General features: G+C 35.8%; 3 protein-coding genes across 8 annotated transcripts; 2 read left to right on the top strand and 1 right to left on the bottom strand.

Moving 5' to 3' along the window:
• The first annotated feature begins 1,954 nt into the window (after nucleotides 1-1,954).
• LOC114713473 (NEDD8 ultimate buster 1) lies at nucleotides 1,955-7,037 on the top strand. 2 transcript variants are annotated; one of them, XM_028898129.1, is made up of 11 exons: nucleotides 1,955-2,365; nucleotides 2,902-3,024; nucleotides 3,146-3,242; nucleotides 3,329-3,367; nucleotides 3,796-3,983; nucleotides 4,088-4,190; nucleotides 4,667-4,848; nucleotides 4,953-5,030; nucleotides 6,035-6,137; nucleotides 6,208-6,301; nucleotides 6,384-7,037. In XM_028898129.1, exons 1-11 carry the CDS (start codon nucleotides 2,076-2,078, stop codon nucleotides 6,752-6,754), a joined length of 1,668 nt encoding a protein of 555 aa, XP_028753962.1. In that variant the 5' UTR covers nucleotides 1,955-2,075; the 3' UTR covers nucleotides 6,755-7,037. The 2 variants fall into 2 exon arrangements, with proteins under 2 accessions (XP_028753962.1, XP_028753963.1); XM_028898130.1 differs by having other exon boundaries at nucleotides 2,051-2,365; nucleotides 3,332-3,367.
• A 336-nt stretch (nucleotides 7,038-7,373) lies between these two features.
• On the bottom strand, nucleotides 7,374-10,254 carry LOC114713480 (protein OS-9 homolog). Of its 2 annotated transcripts, none has more exons than XM_028898144.1 (8): nucleotides 10,064-10,254; nucleotides 9,354-9,433; nucleotides 8,855-9,058; nucleotides 8,703-8,774; nucleotides 8,142-8,257; nucleotides 7,945-8,011; nucleotides 7,766-7,872; nucleotides 7,374-7,646 (listed from the first exon to the last, which is right to left on the bottom strand). In XM_028898144.1, exons 1-8 carry the CDS (start codon nucleotides 10,143-10,145, stop codon nucleotides 7,502-7,504), a joined length of 873 nt encoding a protein of 290 aa, XP_028753977.1. In that variant the 5' UTR covers nucleotides 10,146-10,254; the 3' UTR covers nucleotides 7,374-7,501. The 2 variants fall into 2 exon arrangements, with proteins under 2 accessions (XP_028753977.1, XP_028753978.1); XM_028898145.1 differs by having other exon boundaries at nucleotides 9,354-9,430.
• A 1,915-nt stretch (nucleotides 10,255-12,169) lies between these two features.
• On the top strand, nucleotides 12,170-16,490 carry LOC114713487 (protein PHOX1). 4 transcript variants are annotated; one of them, XM_028898156.1, is made up of 4 exons: nucleotides 12,170-15,099; nucleotides 15,179-15,418; nucleotides 15,959-16,024; nucleotides 16,124-16,490. In XM_028898156.1, the coding sequence occupies exons 1-2, from the start codon at nucleotides 12,882-12,884 to the stop codon at nucleotides 15,325-15,327; spliced, it is 2,367 nt and encodes a 788-aa protein (XP_028753989.1). In that variant the 5' UTR covers nucleotides 12,170-12,881; the 3' UTR covers nucleotides 15,328-15,418; nucleotides 15,959-16,024; nucleotides 16,124-16,490. The 4 variants fall into 4 exon arrangements, with proteins under 4 accessions (XP_028753989.1, XP_028753988.1, XP_028753986.1 ...); XM_028898155.1 differs by having other exon boundaries at nucleotides 15,952-16,024; XM_028898154.1 differs by lacking the exon at nucleotides 15,959-16,024 and having other exon boundaries at nucleotides 12,186-12,307; nucleotides 12,412-15,099.
• The last annotated feature ends 609 nt before the right edge of the window (nucleotides 16,491-17,099 follow it).

Raw genomic sequence — 17,099 nt, 5'->3', positions numbered from 1 at the left:
AGTCTCGTTATTAAAAAAAAAAAAAGTGAAAAGGGCAAGCTAAGTGGCTATGGCGTCTCTGAAAATGAGATCAAGGCATACCCACTTACAAAAGCTTAGTGGCAATAATCCTAACTCTTGCTTGATATTCGGGTGATCTCAACTACTCGGTTTTTGTCAATAATCTTAGTGGTACCAAAGCTTGTCATAAATAAAAATTCGGATTTAATCTCACTTATAATATTAAATCGTCAGTATTCACTTTTTTAGTTTAAAATTTATTCTTTGAACTTGTTCACCTGACTGTATTTTATCATCCTTCTTTCATTCTTTACAATCCCTTTTTTCTTAAAAAAAAATTATTATATTGCCACATTATAGGTGAAATACAGTAAACCTTTTAAACGTTTTTCTTCTATTTTTATTGGAAGTTGAAAATATGGAAGGTGAAATTTAAAGAAGCTTACGTGTTTAACATTTTATACGAATACTCAATGTATTCTTTAATCTTCTTGTAAATATAAAGTCTAAATTTGATAGTTAAATTTTCATATACAAAGTTCAAAGTTTACATGCAAAGTAAAACTAAAAATACAATCCGGCACATATATGTCATAAAATGTATTGTGTGTGATGAAGAGTTTGAGTGATAAAAGACGAAGAGGAAATGGAACGAGAGGTGAAGTGGCGTAGGAGTGTAGTTTTGTTTTTTTTTTTTTTTTTGGGGGGGGGGGGAACTTAGATGGGCAATGAGTTAGCATTGGGCCATCAGAATAAAAAATTTAACAAAATCAATTAAAATAAATTTTGTAAAAACACTTATAGGCTACCTCGAGCCTGGCCTATTTTTTTGAGGATTTTTATATTTGGGAGTGAATATTATTTTTTCCCCATTTCTCCCCTCATTTTTCAAATTCAATTATGTTAAAAAAAAAAAAGGGGCTAGCCTTATGAGTCCCAGATATTGAATTATCCAAATATTTGTCTATGGCCAAGATAATCATGGATTTGAAAATGAATTTGTACTAAATAAATTTTTTTTAAAGATATTCCCTCTGATTTCATATATAAAAGAGAAGGCATATATTTAATAAAAAATAAAAAATAGTTTAACTTTTTTTAAAAAAATATTTAAGTTTAAAAACAATCATGTGTGCGAACGATTTTCTTATAGGGTTAATACTATTTTTCGCTCTGTAAGTTTGTTTTCACTTTGATTTTAGTATTTTAAATTTCAAATCATAAGTTTTAGTTAAGTTTTTTTTAATCTAAAATATTAGTTTTCATAATTTAATAAAAATATATACTATTTTTCCTCTTGAAAGATCAAACTTATAATTTATAACTTGAAGAACTGAAACCAAAATGAATGTAAACTTGAGGAACCAAAAATTATATTAACCATATATAAAATCGAAATAATATTTTTGTGGGAGAATTATAATGAAGTTTCAATTAAGGAATATCATTAATAAAATATCTCAATAATAACACAGCAGAGAAGTTAACAAAAAGTAAAAGACAATTGTTCAATCATCGAAATTTATTAGTATTTATTTATTTTTATTGGGGGTTCCTTATGATTCTCCCCATTTTTGTTGCCAACAATTCTTTCAATTATACTCTTCTGATCCTTAATATAAAGTATATTTAACTAATTTGATTAGATTGAGGAAATTAGGTTTAGTTAATTATAAGAAATATGACATGTTTTTTCTAAAACACCATAATCGTCTTTCTTAATATCCTCTCTTCTTTTTATATTTGATTATAGTTGAGGGAGTATCTATAGAGATAATTTAGAAATAATTGATAAATATGAGAAATAAATTTTATATTTAAGATCAAAATTAACTTAACAATTAGATACTATGGGTTAAGAAGTAGAGGGTTATTAATTAAAGTTGCTTCATGCTTCGTTAGCAAGAAAAGCCTCCACAAAATTGTCATGTTGATATTTTTCCCCTGGATCCTTTTCGCAGCCTATATAAGGATCGAGACATCGGGGAATAATCGGAATCATCGGTTCTTCACAGTTGCCTTAGTCCAATTTACACTCTGCGTAGTTCCTCTATCAAAATTCTGTGTGCTTTGTGATGGCGAAGTTGAAGATTGCCGGCACATGGGCAGGAGTGTTAGAGGTTGAACTCGAGACTTGGACGCTACCCATGTTGAGGGAAGAAATCGCCAAGCGATCCAACTGCGGCGTAGACTCCATCAATTTGATATGTGCTGGAAAAATTTTGAAAGACAGTGATGGGCAAGAGAAATTGAGCAAACTGGGTATCAAAAATAACGCCAAAATTCTTGCGAGTCGTATCAGTGCTGAAGAAGGCAGGGCTTTGATGGCCGAGGAGGAGCGGACTCGCAGACTTTCCCGAGTCAAGTACATGACTAATTTTGATTTCATTCCTTCGCTTTCACTTTTGATGGAACACATTTTTTATTCGCTCAATTTGTGGAACAAAGGCTCCAACTATGTGCACTTGGATTTCGTTGACTTCCCTATCCTTTTGCTGACTTCTAGCTTGTCGAAAACTAGTGTGCTCCGAAGATTTCATTGATCAAGTGGTTTTAATGTTTCTCATTTTGTTTAACTGTGCAATTATCGCCAATTTGACTGCGATCGTGTCTTCAAAGGAATGTATTAATTGAGACACTGCCCAGTGCTGCCTAGAAATTATATAAAGAATTGTTTTCTGTTGGTTGGGTTTGTGAAGTTTCACTGTTTGTTCTGGAATTTCATTTAAATTTGTATCAAATGTGTTCTGTTAGGAGTGGTCCAGGACTTCAATGTAAAGGTTACGGTGGCATAGGCTAATGGTTTTGGCTTTTGATTAGCAAAATTTTCTCCTTTAATTTTATCCATTAGCTCATTCTCATCTTTAATATCTGTGGCTGACTTGCATATGTTTTAAACAGGACAGCTGCCACAGCACTCGCCAAAAGGCATGCTGATGGCTCATTACCTATGGAAGACTTCAACATAGAAGTTGAAGATCAAAGCGGGCAAAAAGTGCAGTTGGGTTCTGAGACGGATCAGAGGTATGCAATATGGACCTGTGACATTTGAGGAAATTCATTTAGATGAAACTAGTTGTTTGAGGACTTCAGATTCTGTTTTACATTTAATTATCAAAATAAGGGTCAAGCCGTCATTTGGCAGGGCAGTAATGATGGGACTGATGCTTCATGCAAACGGAAAACGTCTAATCAGACAGAAAAACTACAATGATGCTTTAGAAGTGCTCTCTATGGGCGAGGTCAGTTCCTGATGAAATTAACTGATGCGTGTTAATTCCTTTTCTGTTTATCATTTAATAATCCAAAGAACACTTGACTTCTTTGGCAGGAGGCATTCTCTCTTTGTGATCCAAAGGTCATTGAGGTGAGCAGCGCAATTTTTATCCTTTTTATGTGCCAAGTCATGGCATGATAGGGTTATATTTGATGGAAGTCAATATTGAGCTTTTCCTTGCTGAAGTGTTTGTTGTAAACATGCTTCTTGCAGTGAAAGATGTTGACTATGTAGGAATTAATTTACTATACTCGGAATTAAATAAGAAAATGTGCTTATCTGAAACTGCCCCTTTTTTTTCAAAAGGAAGTTTGTTATGCTGCAATGCAAAAGTTTTTGCAATAAGGTCTGATAACATGTTTCTCAGGTCTCGCTTCTTTGTTACTGCTTTTACTTTGCTCTTCCAAGGTTATTAAATTCATTTGAGCTTTCCTCTTGGTTGGCTTTTCTTCAAGAACAATTTCCTACAATATTTTGTTCTCTGGATCTGAAATATTTTTGCCTCTCTGTCTGTTCAGCTTGTTGACAATGTTCCAATACTGCAAATAGACATGGTCTGGTGCTACTTTATGATCCGAGACATCAGATGGCTATCAGAGGCTGGAAAGCGTCTTGAAATGGCTAGGACTGGAATTGAGCGTGCTCATGGAAAGAATTCCCAGCGCCTTAGACTTCTACAGGGAGGTCGCTATCCTGAACTTGCATTGTAAGTAGTTTGTGTGTACTGTTTAGTTTCTTGCTTCTTAGAAATGTTCAAAATATTCTTGTGCTACAGCATGGCGTAGATTAATTTCGTGCACCATGTAATAGGCATTTGCGACTAGAGCTACTTGAAGGGGTGGTGGCTTATCATAGTGGTAAGCTGGATAAAGCAAGAGATGCATTGACTTCTGCAAAAGCAAAATTCACCCAGGTAAGCTGAGCTATCATATCATATTTTGAGAAATTATGAGTCAAAAACAGTGATATCACATCTTACAAAACCATTTTTCTTTTTCCTGTGTCCTTGTCTAATTAACATTATAATTGGTTATAGTCTGCCTTCAGATTTTTGGATTTTAAGATGTCCAAGTTTTTCCCCTTATCTAGCTAAATCTCTTTAGAACAAGCTATCATATTTGGTCCTTGAAAGAGACCGTCCTCATCAATATAATCCTTAAAGTTTATTGACATCATTTTGTCCTAATATTTTCTAAAAATATCAATTTTAGTCTTGAGTTGTGAGTAAATTGATGTTGTTACAATCTCGGGGATTAAATTGATATCAGTAAGCTTTCAGGGAGTAGATGTCATTGAAATCTTTCACGGAATAATATTATATCTAACTCATCTTTTAATAATACATTTCTTTTCTCTCTCATCCTGGAAATAAACTGATGCATTTTTCAGCTGCAAGTGCCAGATGAAGCCTTGTCATTTCTTATGAACATGGGATTCAAAGAGCGTGACATAAAGAGAGCACTAAGGATGAACAATCAAGATGTGGGAGGTGCCATTGATTTTCTTGAGGAGGAGAAGGCAAAGAAATGGCAAAAACGGGAAGAAGACATAAGGAGAAGGAATGAAATCAGGTGAGTGAGATGATGGTTACTGACCGACGACGTTTATTCTCTATGATGTATCATTGCTTATTATCATTCCCCCTTGTGGCACCTCTGAGAAAATAAAAATGCAGGGAACAGAAGCGTTATGGGTTGACACCCTTAAAGAAAGCTGTGGATCTGCAGAAGTTGAAGGATTTGGTCTCTCTGGGGTGAGTACTAAGTTAATCTTGCTTTGATCGTTTTAAAGACATTAAAAAAACCGATCCTATAAGTCTTCACTTAACAACTAAGCTTTTCTTATGAGTCCCATGTTGGGAAATCTTACAAATGTTGTGGGGTTTATAAGTTTAAGAGGTTCTCCCTCCTAATAGATTAGTCTTTTGGGATTGGGCTTTCTCCTTAGGCTTATGCTCATCATATTGGTGCTTTCGTTGAGAGTCAGCCAACTGAGAAAGGGTTACCTGCAGAGGGTTCTGACCGGTAAGAAGACCGCGTGAAGTGTTGTAAAGTGGAGCTGCCGGGGACGTCAGCTCTCAAGAGGAGTACACTGTTATGAGTTTCACATTGAGAAATCTCACAAATCTTGTGGGGTTTATAAGTTCAAGGGATTCTCCCTTCCAATAGGCTAGTGTTTTGGGATTGGGCTTTCCCCTTGGGCTTATGCTCATCACATCTTTAAGGACGAAATGATTATTGACATGACTTTAAGGCCTTTATGACCATGTCGTTGAAGGCTTGATCTTCATAGAAGGAATATAGCAGAGATTTGAATAAAACCAATACCTTAACTTGCACAACTTACAGCTTTTTCATTGTAAATTTAGAGTAAATTAGTTTGACGTCTAGAGAGGTGCTAAACCTAAACTCATCTCTTAGTCTTGTTTCAAAATTACACTAATATCTTCTATCCGAAACCTTCATCAACAATTTGTCCCTCGTAAGTTAGTCCGGACAAAATGACCCATATACTTGACGTGAAAAATCCAAGTCAGAGGATGCACGTAATCTCTAAAACCGTAGGGGATTTGAATTTAAGTTAGGCAAATATAAAGCAACCAAGTGTAGTTTACTTATTAGCATGTTTTTCTTGTGACAAAAGCGTCGCATTATGTTTTTTTGGCTAATTATTGCTGACATGTTCTATCAATAAGAATGCTATTCCACAGAATTTCCTTATTGAACTAATCTAGCTCTATGCTTCTGGTTGTGGAAGATTTGAGAAGGAACTTGCTGCTGAAGCCCTTCGAAGAAATGAAAATGATTTTGACAAGGCATTGAATGATTTGACAAATCCAGAAACTAATTCTGCCATACAGGTCAGTATCTATATGTCTCTGCATGTTATAACTTCAAACAGTTCAGCTAATTACTCTCATCAATATGAAGGTTCACATCGAGACAAGGAAAACAAAACGGCTGAAGCAAGCAAAAGAGTCTCAAATTGAAAATTTTGTCCGCATGGGGTTTGAAAGATCAAGAGGTACTAAAGGTCTTGAGCTCCTGAGAATGGGCATGATATATAAATGTTGTAGCAGGTTCTGATATTGCTTTCTTGTTGGCAGTGGTATCTGCCGTCGAGGCTGGTGGCACTTTGGATCAAATAATGCAAACACTGACTGCGCAACCCGAGGAAAACATGCAAATCGAAGCAAGTTCAACTGCGAACACTGCAAGTTCTGCTCCCTCGTCAGATAACATGGATTCTAACGTTCCAGGCCTATCCGAGGATGTTGAAGGTCTATCAGAAGATTTCAGCAAAGCAGAGGAGCGGGATGTGGAAATGGAAGATGAGCTTTCTGCAGATATAGCAAAAGCTGACGCGTTGGCTGACTATGATATCGAAGTTAATATAGAAGGGGAAGCCATAACAGAATATCTGTCTCTGTTGGAGTCAGCAGGCAGCAGCAGTGGGCAAAAGTTGCCTTCTCAGTAAGAAGATGGCTATGAAGAATAATTCTTGTAGATATAAGATGGGTTAAATATGCGTCTCTCTCTTTCTTGTAGGGACAATGTCATCTTTATGTGGTTCCAATTAACTTGCTTTATGGGGATGCTTCATCTGAAAAAAAATGAATATTTGGGGATGCATGGAACTTAAATTTTCGGTGATAATATAACTTTAACTATACTCCCCCTTGCCACCTTCTCCGAGGAGCAGTGTAGTTTGACAATGGCTTTAATTTCAAATATGATTACAAGTAAGATATTATGGTATAGATCACAATTTAGTTCAGAAAAATATATTTCAGAAGTCAAAATGATGGCTTTTTTTTTTTTTTTGTGGGTCAGTGTATGTCTTCAGATTATGTGTATTGCAAAAATAATGATTTCGTCACTTTCCCTCCTCAATCGATTTCATATATTCAAACTTGAATCCAGAAAACAGCAAATGCTAACTAACCAAGACATTTCATCAACATTCCAGCCATAAAGTCGACAGTTAAATTTCCAAAATCACTTATTCTAAAAAGGGGAAAAATTTCCAGAAACCTTCAAGAGCCTCTTCGAGATCAAACTATACCTCTATGAAAACTTGATATTATAACAAAGACTAAAAATACCTCTATGAAAACTTGATATTATAGCAAAGATTAAAAAAGCATTGGAGCTGTCTATCCATTGGAAAGACGACTATTTGCAAATTACATGTCTACCATACTAATTGTGTCTATTTACATCATTATTCTGAATCATTAATTTCTGTATCTGTGACCATAACAATCTCGGTAATTTTGTCTTCTTGTCCCACTTTAGTTTCCTTGTAATCCTTTGGAAGCACATTACAGTTGATGGTGTGCGACACCGGTCTCTCCTCTTGAAACAATCTGAGTGGGCAAATTGAAAGCATGCATAAATAAAACATCGTATAGCTCAACAAACACAAGTGGTAACTTGGCGCTTCCCCCATAAAAGACGGAGGGAAAGAGTCAAATAGAGGACTTACGGGTGCTTGCATAAAGTAGGGCACTGAATAGTGAGTGCATACTTGCAAGTGGAAAGCTCTGTGATAGAACTAATCATAGCTCTCGGCTCTGAGCATACGAACCTGACCTGTTATCAAAATTCGAAATCAGTATGCTTGTGGAAGAAAGAAAAGAAAAACAGATTTCTTTAATTTCTTACCTCTGTCTCTCGTGGCTTATTTGTAAGGTCACATGTGGTACCATTTGTGTATTGGTGAGCATGGTACCTGCATGGGTATTATAAATATTAATATACACGAGTTTTTGTTCCATCATCCTACATCGAGTGAAACAATTCTCAATGATCAGCCAGCCTTGTTATTTGGTTATATACTTATATTCATTTTTGGAGGGTACCTTTGAGATGCATCTTGGGAACGAGGATCCTTCAATGTAGAAATGTCAGAAAGATTTTGGTTGAAGGCAGCAGTGGCTTCTTCGTCATACTCTCCCAATACAAATTCCTGGACCATCTGAAACAAAGGCACAAATACATCCATTTATTATAAGTCCGACCTGCAAGTCAAATAATCTTTAAGAAAACTGATGACAATACGAATGACAATTGCTAAAAGAACATCGTGAACAGATGTTAATGTCTTGTAGGGAAATTGATATAATAACAGGCTTGATTGATATGGATAACAAGCTTCTACTGTCAAGAATCACTGCAACACGTAATAAGATTGAATCTGTTTAGTGAATGTTAAGCCAAAAAATACAATTCCATTGTATTGATCCGATCTAAACAGTTTACAAAATAACTCTTAAAAACTAAGTTCCCATGCCACTGTGGGTGAATTAATTTAAACTGGTTTATTTATCTAATTCCTGTCACAAATTCATTGTCTCCCGCTGCTAGCTGGGAGGAAAAGAATTGATTATATTATATAAATAGAATGAAGGACTAAAGCTTACCTTATCATCCTCCACATGTAGTTGCCGCAACTTCTTTTGATAGCAAAATTCATATGACCACCAACCCTCTTGCTGCACAAACATATTATTAATGCAAGAAAATGATTTAAAATAGATATCTTTTGATAGAAAAAGTTTTGATATATACTAACTCTGATAAAGCATCGATCCTTTAACACTTCTAACAATTCATCTGGTGTCTTTAGTTTAAGCCTTTTCTCAGATTCAACAATCATGCTGCTAATATTGTGCTGGATAACCGGCCTTCCGCTTTTTTCCTTTTCCACCTTAGGCAAGAAGCATATAAATTTCTGTCCACTTTTATCTGGCATGATTATAGACTCCTGGTCATCATCCTGTTAACAAAGCATCACCAACACTTTAGGAAAAAAGGGGAAGATTTTGGAGAAGAAGGTTTTTTTTTTGGGTGGGGGGGGTGTCGTCGCCCACTAAGTTATGATTTCTCCTCGTCAATTAAACAAGAATAACAGAATTAAAAACAGAAAAAATCAGGACAAGGGGAAAAAGTAAACAAGCATCTAGCAGAAGAGCACATCCAATTCTCACACAGGAAAAGCACCATAGAGTGAACAAGAGATGATAACCCATAGAAAGGCAATTGCAAATGAATACAAATTTATTCAAGCTTACTGGATGAAAAGGAGAATCTTCTGGATGGAATTCAATCTTGTACTTTGGTTCACGAGAGCTACGACCATATGTGCCACCACCTGCTAACAAATCAGTTAGTGTATTAGTGACTAAGCTCAAATAGGAGACGGAAAATCCACAGCACGTAATATAATATCGCATTTTGTTGCATTACCACTCGGACCTCCATCCTTTACAAGATGGCAATACCAAGACCAATTGGTACTTCCACACCGAATTGGCACTTGCATTTTGGTAATTATAAATTAGAAAAAAGACTGAAACCAATAACTTGCAACCAGGAAAAGAGATCTTTGAAGCTGATTAGAATCACTTTGACAGGAATGCGAAAACAAACGTGTCATTCATAAGGTTAGATAGATGCACGGAACTGAACCGAAATAAGGCGCAGCTGAAGGTCCTAAGCAAAGCATTAATTTCCATAAACAGAAGCTTGAACCTCTTCTTCCACAAAAATTTAACTACGTGAACGGAAGGAGATTCTTAAATCTTCATTTATTCTTAAATTTCATTCAATGAACCCAATTGTTGACAATGCAAGTAAAACGTTGAATTATCGAGAAAAAGAATGAGGCAAGGATTTGAGAATCGGAGATAAGTCAGAGAGCAGCCAAATTGTTGATTAACTAAGAGAGAAAAGAATCCAAATTGAAGGACGAAAAAAAAGATGGGCACAGGCGTTGGATTACCGAGATGAGCTGGGAAGATCTGGTCACCGAACACGGAACTAAAAACGGTGAAAGATAAGAAGATGAAGAAGAACGCCTTCATCTCGTCTCTGTTAGGGTTTATGGTGTCAGAAATAGGAGAATCTCGCGATAAGGAAAACAATAGCTCCCAATCGCAGACAAATAGGAAGATGACTAACTCCGCTCAGAATCAATCGGAGACGGCGATCAATAAGTCGTATGGAGGGAGAAGCCACAGTGGACGTACTCCCCTTCCCTTCCACGCGAGCTTGCCAATCATCGCTTGCCAGATCATACAAGGTTGCATAACCTTTTTTCCTTTCACTTCTTTTTTGTAAAAGCCCATTGGGCGGACAAACAGGCCCATAAGAGTGCAGGTAGAGGAAAAATTAAATCTATCTCCCCGCTAAAAGAAGTGCTTCATATTTAGTATTCGATAGTACTTTGAATAGTATTGTCTCCAATAAAAAAATATCTATACTCTAAAAAAAAAATTAAATCTATCTTGGCCCAAAATTATAACCAGAAATCTCAACATCATCCTATTTTTTTAAAAAGATAATAATCTAAATGATATAGAAAATTATCCCATTTAAATTAAAATTTCATTTTTATCTGAAAAAATAAAATAGGAAGCTTTGAGTGTGTTAAACTTAAATAAGATATGAATTGTCGAGCTACTGTTGTAAAACAAGATCATATATCCAATTATCGATACAGGCACCATCAAAACCTTTTTAAAATTAAATTGTTTTCACTTGTTAATTTAGAGGAGGAATATATATGCACACACAAATACATATATTCACTGTGGTTTCTTACCTATAAAGAAATATAAAAATAAAATAAGATATATACTGCTTCTGATCCTTAATATAAAAGGTAATTTGACTTTTAATTTGATACTAAATATAAGAATTCAAATATACTTTATCTCTCACATTTATCTTTTTTTTTTCTCAAATTATTTTTTGTAATAATTGCACATGTTAAAAAACCCTTGCTAATACACATAACTAGTAAAAGTATTTTTTAAAAAAATAAAACTTATTTATTAAAAATAATTAACTTAACTAATTTTTTATTTTATTTAAATTAGTCAACTTACTAAAAAGAGATACTGTTAATCAATATCCTAAATTGAGGGATAAGTAGGAGAGTTTTATTAGGAGAATGAGAGTTTTAAAATTAAATTGCTTTCACTTTTAATTTGGGGGGGGGGGGACACACGCGTGTGTGTGTATTGACTTCGGTTTCTTAGCTATGAAGAAATATAAAAATAAAGCAAAATACTACTATAATTTAGGGATAAGTAGGAGAATGAGGGATTAGTTGGCGATTTGTGGGTTGTGACAGACAGTTGAGGGGGGCCCACACTGGTTCAGCGGCTAGGCTTTGCTTCGGTCACGTGGTTCTCGCAGCTAGTGCTTCGGTGGGAATGCCATACCAACGGAGGTCGTCCGCCATTTTATTTTTATCATTAAAAAATATTTATTTTCAGATAATTAAAATTACAGAGCCCCAGCTTTGTCTAGCCATCAACTTGTTCTGCACTTCTCCGAGATTCTTCTCTCCCCACTTTGTTTTATTTTATCTCTTTTTCAGAGAGATATTATATGACAGTAGTGAAATTAAATTATATAATAAAAACAAAAAATTATATCAGTTTTTTAATTTTATAAATATATTATGTACCTTTTTTTCCCTTGAAATTACATGATGCAATTCTAGAAAGGATTTGCAGGGTGCAATATTTATGAGAAGTAAAAAACAAAAACAATGATTAACTGTATGAGACGCCAACGGCCAAAATTAGTCTATCCGCTATAAGATCACATCACCTGATTTATGAAGGTTATTAATTAAAAAACTTAATTCATAAAGGTTCCAAAAATCTATTGCTCTCCGAGAGATGGGACCCACTGATTTTTTTTCGTCAACATCCCGGTGGGGAGAATAACAAGAAAACTATAAAGCGGGTATTTTCAGTTGTTAACAAGAAAAAGAAAACGAGGAGGAAAAAAGATATTGTATTCCAAGAAATTCTGATAAATGAAAAAGCAGCCAACATTTTCTGGATTTTCTACTTCTGTGGCGTTTACGTCAAGGATTGGAAAAATCTTTCAGTGTACAAAAGAACCAACACAACGTGGGTCGCTTTTCTTTTTCTTCCATGCCTCACATTACATTCTCTTCCCCAGACTTTGTCTCGCTCAGTCCATGTCTTGTCTCTGAGTTTTCTCGGTAAGTTTCATGCTTCTCCTAGATTTCATCACATAGATAAGTTCTTCTGTCTTATCAAAATCTGGGTTTTCATTTCTTCTGATATAATCTTAGCGGGTTGTCAGGTTTGGATAGTAATACCTGTTCCCTTCGAATTCAGTTTGGGAGCTGGTAAATAAAGAAGAAAGAGAGAAAGTATTCGGTTTGTGTTGTTCTTCTGTGTTGGGATTTGAGAAAAGAAAAGGAAGATCCTAATTTGCATTGACTGTGTTCTGATTCTCTCAAACTTCAGCCATTCTGATTACAACCTAGTCGGTCTCACGAAGAAGACGTTTTCAAGATTTCCAGCTGGTGATTTTCCTTATAAGTTCTTGCTAGGCTATATGCTATCTTATTATTTTGTCTCTGAAGGACTTTTATTGTATTGTTGGGGTTTGGATTTGTTATTATCTTGTGTATGCACTTCAATTGGAAACTATCTTTCTTTCTTGTTTATGGGATTGACTTGATTGAACAGTGAGTGTTGTGGTCTGAAGAGAAGTACAGCGTCAATTTTTCTTGGTTAGGTTCTTTACTGTTCGATTTTTGGGTCCAAATGGGTAGCAAAAAGAAACAAGTTGGAGAAAAATCAAGCGATGGTAGTGGAAGTCAAAGCACAGTAGGAGATAGCAGCTCCAAAACTTATGATAAAGATACTGAGGTATTTATTTCCATGTCTCAAGAGTTAAAGAGTGAAGGGAACAAGCTGTTCCAAAGGGGAGATCTTGAAGGAGCCGTCTCAAAATATGGGAAAGCCATTAAATTGCTACCAAGAAATCATATAGATGTGTCTTGTCTGCGGAGCAATTTGGCTGCATGCTACATGCAGTTGGGAATCAGCGAGTACCCGAGGGCCATTCGTGAATGCGATTTAGCCCTTGAAGTAACTCCAAAGTACAGTAAAGCCCTTTTGAAGAGGGCAAGGTGCTATGAGGCCTTAAATAGACTGGATTTAGCTGTGAAAGATGTTAGAACAGTACTGAAGATGGAGCCAAACAATACCATGGCATTGGAAATTTCGGAGAAGGTGAAAAATGCACTTGAAAAGAAGGGATTAAAAGAAGATGATATAGCAATTGAGTTGCCTTCTGATCATACTAAACTTCCTTGTGTGCCTCCTGAAGGAGTAAAAGAGAAGAAGCGCAAGAAGAGCAAAAAGGTTGAGTTGGTGACTGCAGATAATGTAGGTATTGAAAAGCCTGCTGAGGAGAAGTTGGAAGACAAGAAGGCGGAGGACAGTGTTGAGCAGAAGAAGGCTGTGAAAAAATCCAAAGAGAAGTTGGAAGACTGTGTTGAGCAGAAGGAGACTGTGAAAAAATCTGAAGAGAAGTTGGAAGACAAGAAGGCGGAAGATAGTGTTGAGCAGAAGGAGGCTGTGAACAAATCCAGAGAGAAGTTGGAAGAGAAGAAGGCAGAGGACAATATTGAGAAGAAGAAGGCTGTGAACAAATCCAAAAAGAAAGTGGCCAAGGAAAAGAGTAACGAGAAGAAGGCTGATATAAAGGAGGTTATTGAGGAAAAATTTAATGATGGAAAGGAAGATACAGCTAAGAAAACAGTGAAACTTGTTTTTGGGGAGGACATTAGATTTGCAGAATTGCAAGTCAATTGCAGCCTCCAGCATCTAAGGGAAGTTATCAGCGATCGATTTCCAAGCCTAGGAGCAGTTCTTGTCAAATACAGAGATCAAGAAGGTGATTTAGTCACAATCACTTCTGATGAAGAATTAAGATGGGCTGAAAGATCAGCAGGATCAGAGAGTTCTATACGCCTATACATAGTGGATGCTGATCCTAAGCAGGATCCACTGTTTGAGAAAATTAATGAAAAGAAGGAGCAAAAGCCTGTTATTAGTAATGAACTTGAGAGTAGTTGTGTGGAAAAAGAAAAGGAAATGATTAGGCCATCTTGCATTGAGGATTGGATAATCCAGTTTGCCCAACTGTTCAAGAACCATGTTGGAATCGAATCTGACAGATATTTAGATTTTCATGAACTTGGAATGAAACTCTATTCTGAGGCTATGGAGGAGACAGTTACTAGTGAAGAAGCACAAAGCCTGTTTGACATGGCAGGAGCTAAGTTCCAGGAAATGGCAGCTTTAGCATTGTTCAACTGGGGAAATGTTCACATGTCCAGGGCAAGAAAAAAGGTGAATTTCACAGAAGAATCTTCTAAAGAGCACCTGCATGAAGAGATAAAAAATTCATATGAATGGGTGCAGGAAGAATATAAAAGAGCAGGAGAAAAATATGAAGCAGCCATTAAAATTAAACCCGATTTTTATGAAGGCTTCCTGGCGCTAGGGCAACGGCAGTTTGAGCAAGCAAAACTTTCTTGGTATTATGCAATTAGCACAATTGTTGACTTAGCAACATGGCCCTCTACCGAAGTTCTTCAGCTTTACAACAATGCTGAAGAAAACATGGAGAAAGGAATGCAGATATGGGAAGAATCAGAAAAACGTTGCTTGAATGAAGATCCTAAATCAAAGGATATCAAATTCCTTTTACAGAAGATGGGATTGGATTGCCTATTGCAAAATATATCATCAGAAGAAATAGCAGCTCAGGCAGCAAATTTGAGGTCTCAAATAAATATCCTTTGGGGTACCATGTTGTATGAGCGTTCAGTTATGGAATTCAAACTAGGGCTACCAGTATGGCATGAATGTCTGGAAGTTGCAGTTGAGAAGTTTGAACTTGCTGGAGCTTCTCCAACAGATATAGCTGTAATGTTGAAGAACCACTGTTCAAATAACACTGCTGCTGAGGGTACGTGTCCATACTAATTAGAAACTTTGCAACAGAATGAATATGCACTTTTGTATATATTAATTTTCCTCATTAACAGGTCTAGGATTCAACATTGATGAAATAGTCCAAGCATGGAACGAGATGTATGAAGCTAGAAGGTGGCAGAGTCGGGTTTCATCATTTCATTTGGAACCCTTATTCAGAAGGCGAGCTTCAAAAATTTATCATGCCTTGGAGCTTGCATGATTCGCTTTCTGTTCTCCAAGTTGATGGAAAACGGCACAGCCAATACTCACGTAGCTGCCTCGTGCTTGAATTACTGTCTTTTCATAGAAAGGTAACTTAAATTCATATCAATATCATGATTATTGCTGTCTATTTTTGGTGAAACAGAAACATGATGAAAGGGAAGGCTTGTACACAAATACACCGCACACACCTTGGCAATGCCCTCTTTTCTTTAACATACAGTACTGTGAAAGGATCAAAGCAGATATTAACCATGAGAGAACATCCTAAAAACAAAATGTGATGATAAAATATAACTGCAGGATTCAAAGAGTTCAAGAAGACAATGAACTTGTAATTGTTTAGGAGTCCCACATTTATAGGCTTCTCAATGAAGTTGAAAATTTGACTGTCCATGTCCTTCAATAATCTTCACGTTTTATTCATTGACATGCTCATTCTTGCAAAAGCTTCTTATACGTTTGATCCCCCCCCCCCCCAAAAAAAAAAAGAAGAAGCAGGTAACTGTGAGGAACTCTGCTTTTTTTGTAGTATGCCTGATGTTAATTTTCTTTTAGTCATGTTGATTTTCTTTTCATTTATTCACTGACATGCTCATTTCTTGCAAATACGAAACATAAGGAGACAGTTAAATTTTCTTCATTCTGGACGTTGGGTCCTGAACATGTGGAGTCATCTGCAACATTTGTTTCCAGTATGAGTTTAAATGATGCATGTTTCTCCAGATCAACTTAATTCTTTACTCAGCACCATATTAAATGGAAACATCATTGGTTCATTTTTTTCTGTGCAGGGTTTATATCTTGTTACTTGTAGGCGTTGAGTCAATTTTATGTTCATAGAAAGGAGCTATTCTTTGCGCTGCACATAGGTGTTCCATTTCCAAGAACAGAGTTCTCTGTCTTGCGTCATTACACGTTGGGAAGAGTGGAGTTATAGCAACTTATATTTGGTATGTGTTTGGGAACACGTTCTCAAAAGGTTGCTCTTGTTTCCAAACACAGTTTTAGTTTTTGGTTTCTGCTTTACCTCATATTGCCTCCTGTTGGTGTGTCAGTTTTTAGTGATCAGCAGTGACATTAACTTTGTACCAAAAGCAGTTGAAGAGAAAGTGTTTGCGAGATATATCCACTTGTACTGGATCATTTAATTTCTTATTATTGGCGAGTTGTGTTTCGAACATCAAAGAAAAATAGACGAAGAAAGAAATCAAAAATTAAAAATTATAGAAAGAAAATAGTTCCAGAGTATAACTCTAGCGTTCAAAATATGTATGCGCATCAGATACGGAAGACTTTGTTTTTAACAAGTTTGCATCACGCCAATGAAAACACATGCTTGTTACCCCAAAACAAAAGAACAAAAAGAAAAAGGACGGAAGAGTTGCTATAAAATCCTAAATAAAAAAACATAATTAGTAAAAAATCGCAAGTATAACAAAATAATCTGCAACTACAAGTTTTAAGATAGTAAATGATAACTTCTTATTTATTAGTGAGACTTACTAATAATTTTTTTTCTTGGAGCTTCATTGTAATTCTATAAAATTGTTCCAAAATTTAGGTGTAATTTTAAATATATTGATTGTTGTCCACCGAATTTGGATCCCTTTCTCCCCTTTCTCTCTCACAATCCTATTTCTAGTTTCTATCACGGATAATTCAAATTTAATATTTTAGAAAATAAATGCCCGCATTCTCCCTCTTTTTTATGTAATATTATAATAATAAGTTTACAAAATGTGAAATTTGTACCATCCGTTTTTCAAT

Source organism: Neltuma alba, unplaced genomic scaffold, assembly GCF_004799145.2.
Source record: "Neltuma alba isolate B1F8T4 unplaced genomic scaffold, ASM479914v2 tig00011428_pilon, whole genome shotgun sequence".
NCBI lineage: Eukaryota > Viridiplantae > Streptophyta > Magnoliopsida > Fabales > Fabaceae > Neltuma > Neltuma alba.
The sequence above is the reverse complement of the archived record's forward strand: the minus strand, read 5'-3'. Positions and strand labels throughout refer to the sequence as shown.